Source organism: Canis aureus, chromosome 21, assembly GCF_053574225.1.
Source record: "Canis aureus isolate CA01 chromosome 21, VMU_Caureus_v.1.0, whole genome shotgun sequence".
Classification (NCBI taxonomy): domain Eukaryota; kingdom Metazoa; phylum Chordata; class Mammalia; order Carnivora; family Canidae; genus Canis; species Canis aureus.
The window spans coordinates 20,311,482-20,330,642 of record NC_135631.1 but is presented as its reverse complement, the minus strand read 5'-3'; the positions used below and the strand labels follow the sequence as shown (position 1 = coordinate 20,330,642).

The 19,161-nt window shown below is 31.8% G+C and overlaps 1 protein-coding gene across 4 annotated transcripts in view; it reads right to left on the bottom strand.

Annotated features, from left to right (window-relative positions):
• ELP4 (elongator acetyltransferase complex subunit 4) overlaps nt 1-19,161 on the bottom strand; it is a 252,914-nt gene that overhangs the window by 127,286 nt on the left and 106,467 nt on the right. For all 4 annotated transcript variants that reach the window (XR_013360053.1, XM_077863451.1, XM_077863449.1 and 1 more), the window contains exons 8-9: nt 9,249-9,357; nt 5,596-5,702 (exon numbers count right to left, since the gene is read on the bottom strand). Coding sequence is in view for 3 of the 4 variants with exons in the window: in XM_077863451.1 (XP_077719577.1) it covers nt 5,596-5,702; nt 9,249-9,357 (216 nt within the window). In the remaining variant the exon portion in view is untranslated. The remainder of the gene's footprint in view (nt 1-5,595; nt 5,703-9,248; nt 9,358-19,161) is intronic.

The following is a 19,161-nucleotide window of genomic DNA, read 5'->3' as shown; positions in this document are numbered from 1 at the left end:
TTACTCAACATTTAAGTGGAAAATAATTATAAAGAAATTTCAGAAAAATTGTCAGAGAACATAAATGACTCAGGGAAAAATGTTTTTTTCTTTTAATGCGCTTAATAGATTTTTAAAAAGCTTACCACTTAGAAAGATTTTCCTTTTACATTCTCCTTAAGGAATTATTAATGTAAACACTAATTTTTATGAAATGGTAAGTGAAAAGTTTGGGATTCAGGCTGCCAGTAAGAAATACTCATTTTTCCCCTGATACAGTACTACTGCTTTGGAAGTTTGATCAAAGAGGATAAACTTTCCTAGTATTTATATAGGAAGTTAAAAAATACTTCAAATATTTTGGGAACTTACCTAATCAGTATACTTTTAGCATGTGTCTAGTCATGTAGCCATCTTTGGTCAATCATCAAAAAATCAAAGGCAAATTGGCATGACTCAACCCTAACTTTAATACCGCATGATTGTGTCGTGTAAGCTTGTTTTGTGTGAGAGCTGCTGTGGTTTTAGCAGAGAGATTAACAACCGGACCTAAGCTGGCCTCCAAACCTTGCCCTGCTGATGCCTCAAGCTCTTTGAAGTCTGACCATCATACCTGGCAAAACAACAGTGAGAACTAGGATGGTGTCAGATCTAATCAAATTGTTCGCTGCAGCATAGTTAACTATGGGGTTCACTAATTGGCCCAATTGCGGATTATACCTTTTGCTACAGATTCAAGACAATAATTTAGTTAAATGATGTTTTTTTTTTCCTTATCTCTTCTAATTAAGATTCCAATGTGGGAAGAAATAGGATTAGACAGTCTCAAAATTGTGTTCCCCTTAAGGTGGTATGCACTTTTGATAGGCTCACTATGACATGTGAAATATGTAAGAGTACAGTATTACCAACTGCTGGAGAGTCTGTGAAACCTCTATGACCCTACTGTATGTCTACCTTACTTGGGAATTAAAATGTAAATATGGGGATGGTAATATAATGAATATATTTAGATGTAAACACATACAAATGACATTTCCATTGTTAAAGAATGCTAATTTGAATTTACTTTTGACAAACAGTTTGATCTATATGAACAGATACCTATGTGCCACTTTGATTTCCTTTTGCTAACTGCAATACATTTGGGAATTGAATATTTCAATATTTGTGGAGGACAACAGGATCAGAAAAGATATATTAGTGGACTATACACGGTCTATCATGCTACAACTTTAATGCTCTTGAGTCAGACATTTAGGTTTCCATTATTTTATTTTAGTGACATAATTTTTCATTGACAAATACGTTAACCAACCCTCCCCTCTACCTCTAAGTTTAGTAAACAGCCACCTTTCTACTTCTCGCTTAAAACTGGAAAATGCTATTGATACAAAACGTAGGGAAGTAAGGAAACCTAGGACCAAAGATATCATACAACTCTACATTGTCCAACATTGTCAAAGTGACTGCAAGAGTTTATGCTTTTCCAATATGTAAGAATTTCAAATAATTCTACTGAATCCTATCAAGTATACTGCAGTACTATATAAAGCTAATTTATACTGATGGCATGTAATATTTTGGTCTTAATACTTAAGAATGAATTTTCTAAGTAAGTACACAATTAATAGTTGTTACTCAGTAAATACTGGTTTATCAATTCTGTGAGAAAAAGTTCTTGATGACTGGAGAGGTACCAGAGTCCTGTATTCTGATTTAGGGGCAAAGTATTAAAGACAATCTTGAGTAAACTTAATTTACTTTCATTTTCTGAACTCCTAATATTCATTTAGTGTACAAGACCCACATAAATATGATAATTTATGATTTTTTTGTGATAATTACTGTTTTTGGACCAATTAAAGCTTATGTAAGTACTGTTTATCACTATTTTGAAAATTTGCTGTTATGATACCATCAAACTAAATGAAGCCACATTTCAAATCCTACCAAAATCTTACTCGTTTAGGTTACAATTACATCATAATTACTAATATAAAGAAAAATATTGGTTAATGATGATCCTAACATTAGAGAAGCAAAAATTATAGAAATTGAAAAATAATACATGTCTCAAGTAGTTATTTCATCTTAGAAGTGAAGCTACGTATGTAAGTTAAATTTCTTATGGAACTTAATGGAGAAGCTCCAGTGGAGCTTATATAATATTTGTAGCTGCATTATTTGGACAATTTTTCAAACTTCATAATTTATCTATATACATATATTTCAGCAAAGATTTTATACCTGCTAAGTGTATGACTGTTCTTAGATTTGGGATAGATATGAAGATTTAAAAAGATACAATTTTCATGTATTGAGTCTATTATATCTTCGTAAAGTCTTTTGGTATAAAATATTCAATTATTATATAGAAAGTATAAATAAGCCAGTAGTGGGCCTGGTACACAATAAAGAGTTATTAATCTTGCTACGATTGAAAAAAGGTTATGTGGTAAGGCCAAGGAATAAGTAGTATATCGTGGTTAATCAAATATGTTAGTATGATTTAGAAGGATTACAAAATTTCAAAACTATTTTTTTCCTAACCTGAAGCCAGACTGAATCAGCCTTAAATATTCTTTTACTTATCCAGAATGCATGCCAGAATTTTAGATTATTACTATAGATATGATTCTGCTATGGTTTTTGTAAGGGGCTAATTTAAAGAGCTTTATGGCTGATGAATACTTGGTATTAGTGAATATTTACTGTGATTAGATAAATGCTTCCACTTGAATCTGAATAATACCAATACACATTCCAAGAAGAAAGAAATATTCTTTTGCTTTTTCCAGATCACTCAAATTAAAGATTGCTGGTTAAAGCTGCTCTATTTGTTAGAGGCCCTTGGTAGCTGTTAATTAAAAAAAAAAATCAGTTTTCATATATAAAAATATGATAATTTATGATTTATCATAAAAAGGGTATTTAATAAATCAAAGAAAGGGTACCCTAAAAATAGAGATGAGGGTATTTTCCTGTTTCTTTTGCCCTTTGTTTACAAACATGCCAACTTTTGAGACCATGTAACTGATAGAAAATTCCAACATGTAACAAATCTACCTGTATGGAATCAGAAAACTTTCTGCTTTACCCGCTAAACCACCTTTCTCTTCTGAAAGTGAAACAGATATTCATTGCCTGCTATATCATAATCTCACACTTTACAGACTAGTAGAGTATACATTTTACTTTTTCTTTTTAGTATCAGTTTAGAAAAAACATTTATTTGTTGTGCATATTAAAACAATGTCACTTTTTCCCCTAATAAAGGAATCCTCTTGTTTTCAATTTCTACAATATATTACCAAAGACTTGCTACCTGTTTGGGTATGTATTTTTTAAGGTACAATGCTGTATTTAAATCATTTAGTCTTATATGGACCACATGATTTTATCTTGTTATAATTATACCTATATATGTTACTATTACGTTTGTTTTGTTCCTGAATTCATATTTCTTCTAATCATCACACTGAATTTTATTGCACGAGGAAATAAGTTATTTGGAATGTGTTTCACCCATATTTCTATGTATAAAAAAAAGATGAAGGTTATAAGCCAAAAAAGTAAAGGATTTGATCAACTGTATTAAATATTAACTTTTTAAAAACCAATCACTGATTTGTGTTTTGTTTTCCTTATTGCTTCCAAACCACAGGTGATCAATTATAATTGTTCTCTTAGTTTAGAATGTTGGGAATAGAAGAGAGGAAATGGAACAGAAACCTATGTGGTTTATAAAAGATCTCATATCAGTTCCAATGGTAAAGTGCAGTCACTATTAGAACCTAAAGTTATTCAAAGAAGAGGTCCCACTTGACATTATTTAAGTCTTTTACTTCTACCCCCCTCATCCCCAAAATAAGATCCACTGTGTGTGTGTGTGTATGTGTATGTTGTGTACATGTGTGTGAAAGAGAGGGAGAAAGAATAAATATGATCCATACTACAGTGCTACTTTTTTCCCTGGATGCAATATGATTTTCATGAGGGAATATACTTGCTTAGTTTCTATGATGATAGACATGATACCTTAGACCTGGTTGTCGGAATACTCACTTGGGAGAAAGGTGTTAGAGAAAAAAAACCCCACATTTTTCAATAAAAATGTAAGCTCAACTTAAAAGAAAATGATGAAGCATGCTTTCCTTGTGACACTACCTATAACTTTATCCCTCTAAAATTTTTAAGCAAAATATCGCCTAAAATTGGTAAATAATAATGGTAAGTTTCTCAGTATTCTATCAGAAAAACTGAAACAAAGTTTGAATAATTACACTGTTGGGTTCCATTTCAATAGTTTCTTTTGAGAACTAAAGCAAATTAGCTCAAGAATCAGTATTTCTACACTCTCGATCTTTTGGCTTTAAGTGGCTTTTGAAGGGAGTATCCCCAGATGAGAAACTTCTAACACTCCTGCAGAGATGACCTGCTTGAAGAACTGGCTGCCTGATTAACTATTAACTGCTCTCAATAGGATTAGATAATTAAGGACATTGATGACCATTAATTAGGAGGAGGGCACATTAATTTGTCACTGGATAGGGCCCTTACAATGATTTATAGGTTAGTGCTACTTGCAAATGTGAAGGGAAAGAGAAAAAGAGAGAGAACCATGAAGTTACCTTATCAAGTGGCCAGCTAAAGAGGGCAGAGGGTCAAAAAAGGGCCAAAGTGGTCACTTAAGGGTGAAGTCCCAAACACCAAAGCAGTGCCAAGCCACATTGACCATCATTTGGTGATGAAGTTAAAAATATGCTAATTTATTGGTGGCAATTCTCTCTTTTTATGGTTTCAAGCAGTTAAGACAAGTGGCCTGCTTAAGAGCTTTTCATTTGAAAAGAGATTAAACAAAATGGTTTGTCAAGGCTGCTTGGCTGTTTTATGTCTTTGTTAAAAAAAATTGCACCGACTATACTGATAACTATCACATCACCCAAAAGCCATCTCTCCCTGAGCATTTATTTCGTTAATAAATACATCAACTCTAATTGCTTAATAGTGCTATGTTCATTTGCTCTTTAGCAAGATTAAGTTGAAATAAATCTTTTGTACTACTACTTTCTGTCACTACTGCTTGCACAAAGGTCACAAAAAAAGTTTAAGTTTTGTAGAAAATTTACTTAAAGACATTGGTGTAAATCATACTTTGTTTTGTTCAGCATGGAAAGCGGAAAGGTGATTTCACTAATAGTAAAGAAAACTGCTTTTAGAATGTAGATAAGGATCCTCTTTTCTTAGCCATACACAATTGTGGGTAGCATTCACATTCCACACACAAATAAGCACAGCTCATTAACATTTAATTAAATATGCTTTTGAAAGCCTTGGAAATACGCATGTCATACTTATCATGTAAGTTTGACGCTTACTTTGAATAGACGTGTAAAACAAAATCATTTTTGCTATACTCTAATGATATGCCATTAAAAGAGGAAAAAATAAGATAGTTGAAGAACATTATTTCGTGACACCAAAAGAACTTAAGAATATCAGCAGGAAACATTTTCTAAGAATTTCATTATTGTAAAAAAACATATATATACATATACACATAGACTATTTAACCTCAAGACCGTCAACTAAAATACAAAAATTCTCTCTTACCTCAATGGTGAATAGCTTCCTTTTTAATTTAAAAGCTAAGTCTTTAACATCGGATACATCATAAATCAAGTTATTAAGCCGAGGAATCTGTCGAATATGAATCAAACCTTGTAAAAAGGAAATTAAAAGAAAAAAATTAAAAACACTGTCTTGGATGCATAAATTAAGAGTCTCACAGCAGAATCCGGTAAATTTACACACAAGCATCCTCCCCTTTTAAAACTGGAGCTTACTACCAGGAGCAATGAAGCAAATGGTGTGATTATACTCAAGTAATCAAGCAGAATAAGATAAACAGAAATCCTTGTGCGAGGAAAACTAATTGCACTTTGGTACAGAAGTACAGATGTAAAGAGGGATCTTAATACTTGTCAAAACTACAGCCGGTTTGTGTGTGATTTTCTCTTGTATTTACAGTAAGCAAATATGGCTATCACCTTGCATGCTGCCCACGGCACCACTGAGTGATCTTTATTTTATTAAATGCACCAGTAAGCAGCCAGCAAAACAAGGCTTATGGGTTACTGATAACCAGTGAAGCACTAATGAAAAGTATTTCATTTTGTACCTTATTAATGACTTGAGCAAACCACTGAAGAAAACTACATTTCAGAGCACACTCTAGGATCAAACATTAACCCCTATGCCATCCCAAGACACTCATTTCTGTGGCATGTTAGACCTTTATGTAGCTGTTATAAGCTTTGTAACAGTGCTAGGTAAACCGTGAGCTTTGGCCTCTTGTCAGTAGAAACACTTGCTAATTTTTTCTGACAAGGGCAGTGGATGGCTTTTGTGCAGCTTAATGCAGTTTCTGACTAAACTCAGGGTCATTTGCCACAGATGAAGACATGGAAGATCCTTCGGTGTATCTCCCTTCCTGACTCAGCCCATATTTAAAAATCATTACCCCAAAGACTTTGATCTCTAAACATGGGAGAAGAAAGCAAATCCAAATCTGAACAAATGAGATGCATCTTATTTAAATAACTCCTTCTCTAATAAATAGTTTGGTGTGTGTTTGAATGCTTAGTAATGTATGTATTTGTTTTAGCTTGAAAGGGTAAACCTCTAGGTGCTTAACTTTTGAAATGGTCCCTTCAAAAATAATTCACTGAAACATTTGATTTAATTTATTTAACTTAAAAAAGGCAAACTATGTTAAGAAGACAGCTTTTAGATACAGATTAAAAATATCTTTTTAAAAAGATATTTAATTAATTTATTTGACAGAGAGAAAGAGAGAGCACAAGCAAGGCAAGTGGCAGACAGAGGTAGAGGGAGAAACAGACCCCCCTTGGAGTAGGTAGCCCAATGCAGGACTCCGATCCCAGGACCTTAGGATCATGACCTGAGCCAAAGGCAGTGCTTAACTGACTGAGCCACCCAGGCGCCCCCCCCAGGTTAAAAATATTTTAAACAGAGTTACTTGGTAAAATACATTAGAAATGAGCGCATTAGACTTTCATTTGTACATTCCTCATGTTAACTTGGTATATATATACTTGCTTAGCTGCTAAGTCAGGAGGCCTTTATACAATGAACAAATATGGTTTATCAGGTCCCTCTTATTAACAGAAATGTTACTAGTTGTCAAAATCACTCAATCTGTTGGTAATAATTTATTGATCTAGAGATTTCAGCACAAAATATCATAGCCTTTCACCCTTGAAATGTTTTAATCAAAATAACTGTCTTAGAATGTAAAATATAATTTGTTAAACTTATTAGGTCACAATACTTACACATGATACTCAGATATAATTTATTAAGGTAATATTTAACTTGAGTTGCTTAAAAAATAATAATAATAAATGAAAAATAGTTTATCCAGTTATGGGACAAGTAAGTCCTAGGGTTGTAATGTACAGCACGGTGACGGTGACTATGCTTAACAATAATGTATTGTGTATTTGAAAGTAGCTAAGAGAAATCTTAAAAGTTCTCATCACTAGAAAAGAAAATATTGTAAACCATGGTGATGTATGTTAACAAAAGTTAACTGTGGTAATCTTTTCACAATACATACATCTATCACATTATTACTTTGTATACCTTAAACTAGTACAATGTTGTATATCATTATAGTTCAATAACAAATTAAAAAAAAGAAATAGTTTAATCTTAATAGTCCTCTTCCTATAATAGTGACTTTAAAAGATTAAATAATTATACATAGGGTTAATCTGGGCATATAACATACAGTTACGCAAGTTAATATCATGAAGCAAATGATTTTAAGTAGCTTTTGTTCATAGCTTATATTTTCTAGCCTTTAAAAAATATTTGATTGTTACATTGTGCTGTTTCATTGTTTTTTAAAATTTGTATGCCAGGGCACCTGGGGAGCTCAATGGTTGAGCATTTGCCTTCGGCTCAGGTCCAGATCCCAGGGTCCTGGGGTCGAGTTCCATATCAGGCTCCTGCAGGGAGCCTGCTTTTCTCTCTGCCTATGTCTTTGCCTCTCTCTGTGTCTCTAATGAATAAATAAATAAAATCTTTTTTAAAAAAAGAATATTTTATGCTGACTCTTCAAAGTACTGGTGGTTATCATATAAAGTATCTTATAATTTTTTTTTTGTAGACTGTAAAAATTGTCATAGTCCTGCAATCACAGTCTTAAATAATCTTCTAGCAGGCTTCAAATAAACTACTCAGTATTTAGAGGTTTCCATGGAAGTAGAGTAGGCCCACAATAATAATAGCAATAATTGATATTTACTCGGTATAAGTAAATAGGTAAAAATCATATTGCCTATTTAATTTAGAGCTAAGATGTACAAAACTATTAAACCTTTCCTATTTCAATGGTTCTATGTAAGAGCCTTTATTTCAAAAAAAATCACCAAATTAACCAAATGACAAAAATATTACTAAAAACTTAAAAAAAAACAACTAGAAGTCTGATTAATTGACCTGTGTTTATACTAGGATGACAATATTATAAAATTTGCTCATAACTCAACAAAATGAGCAAAGTCCAAATATAATCAAAGATGTTCACTTTCTGAAAACATGATTGACTAGGACTTTTAAAATCTAATAAGTATGAATTTTATTTTTCACATAGGTAGGCTTTGTAAAGCATAAACCACTATTCAAAGCTGTTATTATTAGAATTAATATATTTATTTCAAACATGGCTAATAAGTTTCATGACTTCAAGTTCCTTGGACAATAAAATTTTTATCTGACTGAGCCATGCCTTAGTACTTGGGTTTTACTCCTTTCAAGTAGCTACCATAGTCCATAGTCTTAATGTAGTTTGGTGATAAGTTGCCATGAAAGAATGGTTGGGGGCGGAGGGGGCACCTGGGTGGCTCAGCCGGTTAAGAGTCTGCCTTTGGCTCAGGTAATGATCCCATGATCCTGGGATGGAGCCCTATATGGGGCTCCCTGCTCAGCGGGGAGCCTGCTTGTCCCTCTCTCTCTGCCTGCTGCTCTCCCTGCTTGTGTTCTCTGTCAAATAAAGAAATAAAAAATTAAAAAAAAAAAAAAAAAGAAGAAAGAATGGTCAGGAATGGAAAACATTTAACAGATAAATTATAAAATTCATGCTACTTGACAGTAGATATTATCACTAGACATAAGGCTTCCAGGTACCCTAGAGGCAACCTAGGATATTCTCTTCTCTTTATAAAGGTGCTGCTTACCATGATAATCCTTATACAATGGGTTGGTTTCTCTTTCAGAACCAATAAATGATTCCAGACCAACAACTGTATCTGACAAGTTTGTAACACGAGCAATAATTGCTTTATTCTGTAAAACAAGAAAACAAAACACTCATTTTATGTTTAAAAATATAACACATATTCAGTGCCATTATACCATCTCAATGACAAATTGTAGAGGAGACAAATTATCAATACAGAAAAATAACTCAAAGCTATGACAGGCTGAAAACTGGATGAAAATATGTACTTAATTGAAAATTCCAGCCCATGTATGTATGCTTTTCTAATTAGAAGAGCTAAGGGGATATACCTTATTTTCTGTAGAGAACATAAATTGATTATTTTTCTTTGCATTAAGAGGCAAGGCTACCTTTATCCTCACATACTATTCTTTTTCAAATTACTTTACTCACTGGAAAATCTGATAGACATCAGGATTCAGAAACAGTAGATAGTACAGTATAATGTGTAAGGCAAGGTCCCACTATCATCTGTCAACTGGGACCAGGTCCCAGCCCTGTAACAGCTGAGGTCCTCTGTATCGTTTTAGAAACACGGAAGGGTTCAGCTAAGAGGCTGCAGCATGGCTAGCTCTGGAGTCTTCTGTTCTCTCCTTCCAGATGCTGCTATTTGGCTCTGGGATAACAATAAAGGCAAAGAAAAGATGGTAGATGCCTAGCACTAGACTGGTAGACTACCTTCTTCCCAACACAACCTGACATGAACCAAAAACATTGCTAAATAATACACTGTATAAAAAAAGTAATATTTTAAGTAGCAAAAGTCCTAAAATACCCAGAATTTCATGGGTATAAAAGATCATTAAAAATATAATCATTAAGGACCCTATAGTTCTCTTGCGTTATTTTATTTAATGGAAATTCAGCATTTCTTTTAGCCTGTGACAGCAAATATTTCATATGTTAAAGCATCTTAGAAATATATTTGCTCTGAAGTTCTAGATAAGGTGAGAAAATTGCTCTTTGTAAGATTTTATAATTTTGAAACTCCCTTTTTATATACTGGTAATGTGTACCAGTTTAAAAAGAATCTTTAGAAAAGAATGGGAAGTGTAAAACAGTCAAGAAAATTTTAGTTTGATCCTATGTTCCAATAGGGGAAAGTCCAAACACAATGAAACACATTCACTTTCTGAAAACATGATTGACTACCGAGCTTACTGTTATTTATCTGTTTAAGTCCTCTAGTAAAGATTGCATAAGAATGAAAAATAAAATAAAACTGGTCAATGTCACCTGACTCGGTCTGAAATACATAGTAGCTTCTGTCACTAAACATTATGCTGAAATGACTGACTAACTCATACCTAGGGCAGTATTTGAAACTCCTCTGTAAGTAGAAATGTGTGTTGTATGAAGAATTTTTCAGCCTTTGAATCAGTACTCTTAAAAGGAACCAGTAAAAATAATCATCCTTAATTGGCTTTAATACTCTCAATCACGTGGGTACCAAGTATAGAAAAACAAACATAATTTGAAAATGCCTATTTTTTTCTAAGGCAATTTTTCATTCAATGGTGAGAAAATAATACAGATTGATTCCTTACTTTCAGTTCTATGCCACAGGGGATGGTCCTACTCCAGGAATAACAGGGGCTTCAGAGGCCATAAACAAGTTTCTCTCAATATTTCTTTAGCCAAAGACTATTATATCAAACTCATCCAGGTTGGGTTTCAGCCAGTTATTCTTCACCCAAACAAAAATGTCTGCCAGACATTCCAACAGCTGGGAGACAGTTCACAATGAGTCAACTTGAAAATGATTCATTGTGCTGAGTACTGAACAATGTTGGGGTGGGGGTGGGGTGTGGCTGGGTTGGTTGTAGAGGGTGAGAACAAGTGGGAGATGAAGAATAACCATGTGGTTCTCCCATTAAGAAGAATCTTAGATAACAACCAGCAGGCTCTTATCATTTCATTTTTAGGATAAACTCAACTGGGAAGAGTACTCCTGTCATGGACCCTCAGATGAACAAGCACTTATAAAGGCTACTGACAGTATTTCTTAATCAAAAGGTCAGATTTCCTTTTATACATATATATATCTATAAATACAAGACTAAACCTTTGTATCTAAATATCTAAATCTAAAATGATAAAAGTCAATTTTTGTTAGAACTCAACTATTTAGATATTCAGTGATATAAACTAGAGTTTTCTCAATTATTTTAATAATAGAAATTGTTACGTTTAAGGATAGAATTAGTCTTCCATTCTAGTAGTATATAAGGAAAGTCTTATATATTTAAATGGACAACCTGACATTTATTTTAAAGAGGGTTTCTTTCTTTAACCTTAAAATTTAATAATAAACCATTTAACACCCTGTAATATTTGTCAAAATTATAAGTCTTTTTAAGGTAATTTATGGGAGATTTAAAAAAAATCAACCCTCCACTTTGCAGAGGAAAACTAATGAATTCCAAAGTAAAAGATGTATATAGCCAGGATTTAAAACTCTCAGAAACTCATTCATAAATTTAATTTATTTTGTTTCTAAGCTCTGTGGATTTACACTATAGTTATTAACTGCAAATTAAATTCTATTTTAAAAGCTTTCATGAAGTATTAGAGCAAGAAAAGTTTTAATCATTACCACAAAATAAGTTATATTCAACAATGACCTTACTGCTTTCTGCACAGCAGTTTTGGAAAATAGTTTATATAATGTGGCAAACTAGACGGTAGAAGTTGTACAGATATCAAAAAAAGTCTATAGAATAAAAATTACTAGAAATTATATAAGAATAACATCAAAGTTTCTGTCTGAGATTATCTTAATTATAAACTCATTCAGTTTTCCAGTGATGTATAAAAGCATAAAAGATATTTGGGGATGTAAATGTAAATATTTTTTAAAAAGCCAAAATAGTGTTACAGATTATTTCTGTACCTCCAAGATTCATAGGCAGTATGGTATATTGATGTAATCATATCTTAAAACCACTCTTGTCAAAAGGTCTTTTGTAATGGGAATACTAAGTGGTCTTTTAGATAAAGGTAGGCAAATTTACTTAAAAGAATCTAAAATTAATAGCTTTAAAAATCCTCAAAAGCATAATAATCACAATTCACTTTAGGGAGAATACACTATGGACAATAAATTGTCATAATATAATTCACAGTGTTCAGAAAGCTTTATTTAGCATAATGATCTGAGCAGAGGCCTTGAAATTGGAACTTCCACATTCTCATCTTAACAGATTCTAAATGTTTTTATGTTATTAGCCAAGATGTAAAACCTCTTTGGTCTGCAGTATATGTAACTGGAAATGGAGTAGTCAAGGTATTTGTGCATCAATTACTTGGACATAAAGTTTGAGTGATTTTTGTGTAAACTTTGAAGTTGTTACATTATAGTTTCTAATAAGGAACATTTGAGTAAGGACATTCAGGATTCACCAGTAGGAGTAAATTAATGGTTATATTTATGCATGGCACAATGACATCACCCAAGTATGTACAATGATACTGCTACCCCTCCTCCTTGCCCATCTGGATGTGAAAATCTAGGATGGCTCAAAAATCCTCCCTATACTAGACAAATCTCCCTTCACTCCTGGGTGAAAGTTGTCAGCTCTGGACAGTCGCCAAGACATGACTAGGAGGGAAGCCAGAAGAGAAGAGAGCCAGTGTCCAGGAGTTTTAAGAGTTTGCTGGCAGTCTCAAATAGCATTGTATTAAGTTACATAAAAGGTTCTTAAAACTTTCTGTTGCAGAGCAATTTCTTATTTAAATTTAAATCATGTCAAATGCTGTTGCAAATAAAAATGGCAAATCAGATTGTCCAGTTGATCACCTTTTTACTCCAATTTTAATTTCACAAAATATTTCAGAGTTTTTGTTTTGATTGTTTTTTGTTTGGTTTCATAGGATGTTTCCTGTTTTCTTTTATGGAATGGTAACCTCTTTATTAGGATACGCCAAATCCATTAAATGGATTTTAAATAAAGGAAGATTAATTTAATGCTCCCTTGCAATTCAAAGCTAATTAAACCAAAACTATGAACCTTAAGAGATAAAATTCAACTACTGCCATATAAACTCCTTCCATTTTCTAATAAAAATAGTTGAGATACCTATTTAGAGTAACCAAGTAACAATCAGAATACCTCAAACCCTGAATGTTTTCTTACTTTCTTTGACCCAATTATCTCAACAATATAAAAAGACACAGTTTGTACCAATACAAAGTATACTCCCAGGAAAGACTTTTAACAAGAGAATTAAAAAGTAATTAGCCAATCATTTAATTATTAAGAAGCTTGAAAAGAATAAATCAGTTGACATAAAGCATTTTATGCGATGCCTTAAATAAGTTCTTGAGTTATTCAAATAAGAAAGGCAGCAAATATACATTTGCTATATATTTGAGTATATGGCACACACATCAGATTTAGGACTTCAATACTGCAAAAGCAGTTAATATTGAAAAGTTAAAGAAATATTTAAGTTATTTTATGTTTGAAGCTACTATGTAACATGGGGTGTGTGGGGGGAGGAAGGGGGGAGAATCCCAAGAAAAACAAGTATACTACTTAACACGTTATAATAACATTTTTCTGAGAAATGATATGCATAGAAACACAAACTTATTAGAATTTTTGGCATTTCTTTGTCATCTAATCAAAATATGGAATAAAAGGATAAATCTAGGGATGTTTAATGAGGTATTTGTTTTTCTATGCTTATTAAGTTCCACATACTATAGGATTGAGACTCTGAAATAATAAAATTGTTTATACTGGAACTTTTTACAAACATTCTTTCACCTTCCCTAGAGCTGTCACTTACTTCTGTAGATTAAATTTTTATTTTATGAAGAAATATTTTATAGTGGGAAAAATAATTCTGTTCATAATTATTTTAAGAATACAGTTTTATCAAATAAGAATACAATTTTATGCTAGTAAATATTTGTAATCATAATATCTTAATGAAGGTATTAGATTAAATATTTCCAGATTTAATACCAAACTTCTATTCAAGTTCACACAGTTAATTTTAAATTACAGAGGAACTTGTGTAAATTTTAAAAACTGTAGTTATAACACTCTCTTGGTAGCATCATATACTGATATTTACATAGAGAAATCATGAAACAAACATATTTTGATTCCTTTTTCTGATTTTTAAAAACATATCCACAAAGGAGCTAATGGCCAACATTCTTAACCTCAAGGGCAAAATAAATGGCTAAATTGTCAAATTTTACTAGAATTAAGCAATAGGGCCACATATTTTTGTGATTTCTATTTGATTGAAAAACTTGGTTTTCTAAGTTTTGGCATGAAAAAAATTTTTTAAGAACACATGGTGTTTTTTCAGAAATATTATTTACATTTACGCTGGTCTCAAATAGTACTTGCTTTGCAGAACATTTACTTACATCAGTTTTCTTTTTTTTCAGTTTTCTCTTTCAATAGGTTATAGTATCAAACATTTAAAAAAATCTTACATATTCTGAAAACTTTTATACATGGAGTAAACAAAATATTGTAATGAAAAGGCTGAAGATAATAATGGTATAATATTCAAAATTAATTTTAAGTGTTTCTCATAAATGATGGTTTCATATTAGATAAATTATTCATATGGACATTTGTCTTTTTTGTTTAAAAATGTTTAATGGGTAAATTCTTAAATCAGAAATTTGTTGCTTAGTACTTTATACTTGAAACCTTTAAAATGTAATTCACAGATGTCCAAAAGCTCATAGCTTGCCTGGAAAAACAATTGCTAGTATCCAAATATCAAACAGAGCATCCAGCTGATGTTTGGGATGCAGTGGTAGGTTAAAGATACTAAAGTTTAAAATCAGCTTAGAATAATCCCATATTGAGTATAAAATGATAGCCTGTCATCAGGAACAGGCTGACAGAGCCAGGTCCAGATGGGAGACTGGCTGGGAAAAGAGCTGAGGCAGGTGGGAAAATGATGGGAACCTGACGGCAGACAGGACTACTCCCTCTGCTGGCAAGGTTCTCATCTGCTTGAATTTTTAACTAATGACTAGCTTTTCTTTAATTATTTAACATAACACCAATAAATTATGTAAGGTGTTCCTTTTTTAGTTGGCTGTTCTGCATTTGCACATTTTCAAATTCATGGTATCCTATTTTTCACCAGATTAATTTCTCAGAGATATAAGGATCCAATGTTTCACCAGGAGGTCCAATTATTTATCTTGTAATTTAATTGCATCCTAAGCATAAGCAAATGCAGCATTGCTTTTATAATATAAGGCCTTTAAAATTAAGAATGCCTTTGATTTATATTTATTGATATATGTGTCTTCTTGAAGAAGAGATTTCTACGGACTTCACAATCTCTTTCTCAGGCTCTGCATAATGCCCCGTAATGAAATAATATAGAAATGAACCATATAAATCAACTATACAGGGAACAAGGAAACAGCATGTCACAGCAAAACAGCATAGATGTACAGCGCCAAACCTATCTGATAATCTAATGATCTGAGTTTACAGATATTATGTACTAATATGTAAGAAATTAAGAACTAATGTTTACACAAAAAATTTGTTAAATTTTACAGAAAAATTATTCAATATTTGATTTTCAATGTAAGTTAATAGCTGCAGCAAAAACATTTAGTAAAAATCTGTTCTAAGATTTTGGCCTACAACCAGAAGCTCCCAGAACAGGAGGGATCAGCTTTTTCACCCACTGTTCTCATCTGAATCCTGGCTTAAAAGCTATTCCAGCTCCCAGCTTTCCAGAAGGCTCCATCCCAGGAATCCCTGCCTGCCATTTGGTTTGCTGATTTTAATCTCTCAGGACTTTCTTACAGTGGCTCTACTATGCTGAACTGGCACTTGCTTCTAGAAGTGAGTTATTATTAAACCTGTAGGTCAATTGTGGCACTAACAACTCTTTGGAAGCTTTCAGCCACAGTGTACAATTTGCTAGTCTAATTAAATATTAATTCTAAGTGTTACATTTTGTGGCTAAGAGCTTTTATTTTCCATCATCAGCCTGGAAGAGAAAGAGGTTACAAGGCTAATTTAATCTCTCCCCTTGTCCTCCCCAACATTAAAGATTAACTACATAGGGTGCAAAAACATTATTAAAGAAGCAGAAACTCTTTATATAATAATAATAATGTAATTAATAGCAAAGGGCTAAAACATAATGTTAGGATATAATATATGACCTAGTACTTAAAGAGCTTTAGATTATAATTTAGTTACAAGCACATTTTGTTTCCATGTTAAGAAATAAGTATCCTTTTTGAAAAGAGTAATCTTTCTTTAAGGGAAAGTATGCATTCAGGTATATACATAGGAATAATTCAAAACTTAAATTTTCTCACAGGTATTTTTCAGACAGCTTGTAACACCAAAGATGAAAAGCTTAGTAATTTTACTTGTAAAATAAATATACAATTAAATAAAGTTATATTTATTTTCTGTACATAAAAAGTGATGAAGTCAAAGATAGTTTATAATAAAAATAATAGACATTAAAGATCCATTTCCCTTTTTTCTTCTACCATATTCAAGTGGACTGAACACAGAGGTCTCTCTCTGCTTCTGTTCCCAGAACAGTTGTGTCCATGCCTGGACACTGGGCATTATAAAGACTGTAGTCCAACAGCCAAAGATTCCATATGCCCAAACAGATGACTCAATCTCCATACTGTGATGAGACGTTTCACTATTTCTATCACTGATATATTTGAAAAATTTGGCTCTAAATAGTACTTTAACAACCACCACCACTACAAGGAAGTACAGTATGTATCACCATATGAAGTATAACATCACAAAGTTATTTTAGAACAAAAAAGGTTTTAAATTAAAATTACTTTTCTTTTTATGGCTTGCTGAATATGCTTTGGTAAGATTAAGTATAATGAAAGGTTTCTAAATGGTAATTTTTTCCTTTAAAGATGAGCATTTATCTTATTGACCACTTAAAGTATCTTATTCTTATTTAATATGCATATTTATACTAAGATAAAATGGTATATATTCTGCAACTAACAGAAACTTACAGATAATTTGGAGTTTATTTGTGCAAAAAGTTTCAAATATCCTTGGCCAAGAAAGTAAATTAAATACATATGTGCAATGCATACAATCTAAGATTTGATTTAAAAGATTAATCAGATATTAATATGTAATATAAAACAGAAAATAAAAACTGGAGCTATAAGAATGCATAGATTCTTATAAGTCACCTACAATAGTAAAGATGAAACACAAGTTCTATTATTTGTTATTATAAAGAGTAATAGATTCTGTTTACAATGCACCAGACTCATATGAAGTTACTAAATTTTCAAAGACTAGAATTTGACACATATGGTGCAAAATTAAAATAGGTTTAATACAATTCAGTTGACTTCTTAAAATTGCTTCTTTTTAAACTTTTAAAAATGTTAATTTCTTACAATCTGCCTCATAGTAGTTGAGAAGATCTAGAAAAGCAAAAACTAGATTCTCAGTTGAGAATATCTTGACAACAAATCAAGAATATCTTGTTAAGGAGCTCATGAAAAACTGACAGCCAAAATGTCTGACTTTATCTTTTAGTAATTGATAGTTATGGTCAAGAGATTAAATCTAATCTCTAATTTTCATCTTTAAATATTCTCCTTAATAAAGTACATTTAAAGAGACCACTTAAAATAGATTAAGTTATGTGACACAAGGTGATGTTATGCTTTCCTATAATGATGGTCTTATCTACAACTACATTAAAAATATTTTCCAAAATTTTATAGTTGTAGACTCACAAAAGTCTGTCATTTCTTCACCATTCATTTATTTTAGTTCTTGTTTTAAGAATAAAAGATTCCACACTGAGAGAAATTCACAAGGCCGAGTCCACATTTCATAATCCCATCCATATTAGTAGTTGGTTCTAAGCAGTCCATTACTTGACTTAGAGTTTATCTGCTAAATACTCAGCATGAACACAAAAATTCATGGATGCGAAAAGACTTGTTCTGAATTACACTACTTTGAAACATTCATTCATTCTAGTGGGTTCAAAGCTTTACCACACTAATGTAAAATATTAATTATTTTAAATATTAATTGTAAAATATTAATGAAAACATATCAATTAAAATAACACTAAATAAAGCCTTCTTGAATTTTCAAGAGACATTATAACAAGACATTTTCTTCCTGCTTTCCTTCAGAAAATGAATTTTCCTTTGGTATATACACCAACATACTGGTGATAGTTTTCTTCAAAGAGATAGATTGTAAAAAAGTCCATAGGTCAAATTGTTAAGGCCATTAGCTGACCAAATGACGGTGATGACCAGTCAAAATATGTAGTAGGCCACTTTCAAATCTGAAATCTGTTCTGAATAGAAGAAAGTTTAAATAGTTTATAAACCAATGTTCTGTAAGCAGATACATTAAATGCTGGTAGAAGTATTTAGAAGTATTCTAGAATGAGAAAATATTATTTAATATTTTATGAATAATGTCAAAGGAGTTTTCATCTCTGCATTATTGTAGTTGAGAAATTTATTAGGTTGTTTATATTTAAAAATTCTGTTAAAAAGTAGATTATAAGTGTTTGGATACATTAGCAAAAATAAAAAGTAAATATTCATCCTGAAAGGAAAGCTCTGAGAGAGGCACAGAAAAATACCACCCTCTCCCCAATTTTAATTACAGTTCTAAGTTCCTTGATATTTATTTCCTGATAGTTTCACGTAAAAGTGCTTTTGATCAATAAAAACAAATCAAGAACAACCTATCATAGTTTGTGTAAATTAAATGGATTAGGTAAGATAAATTTATCTTCCTTTTACCTTACCAATGAAATCATAATAAGGCATAAAACTAAAATTTTGGCATAAAACTTAATTTTTATTTCCAAAA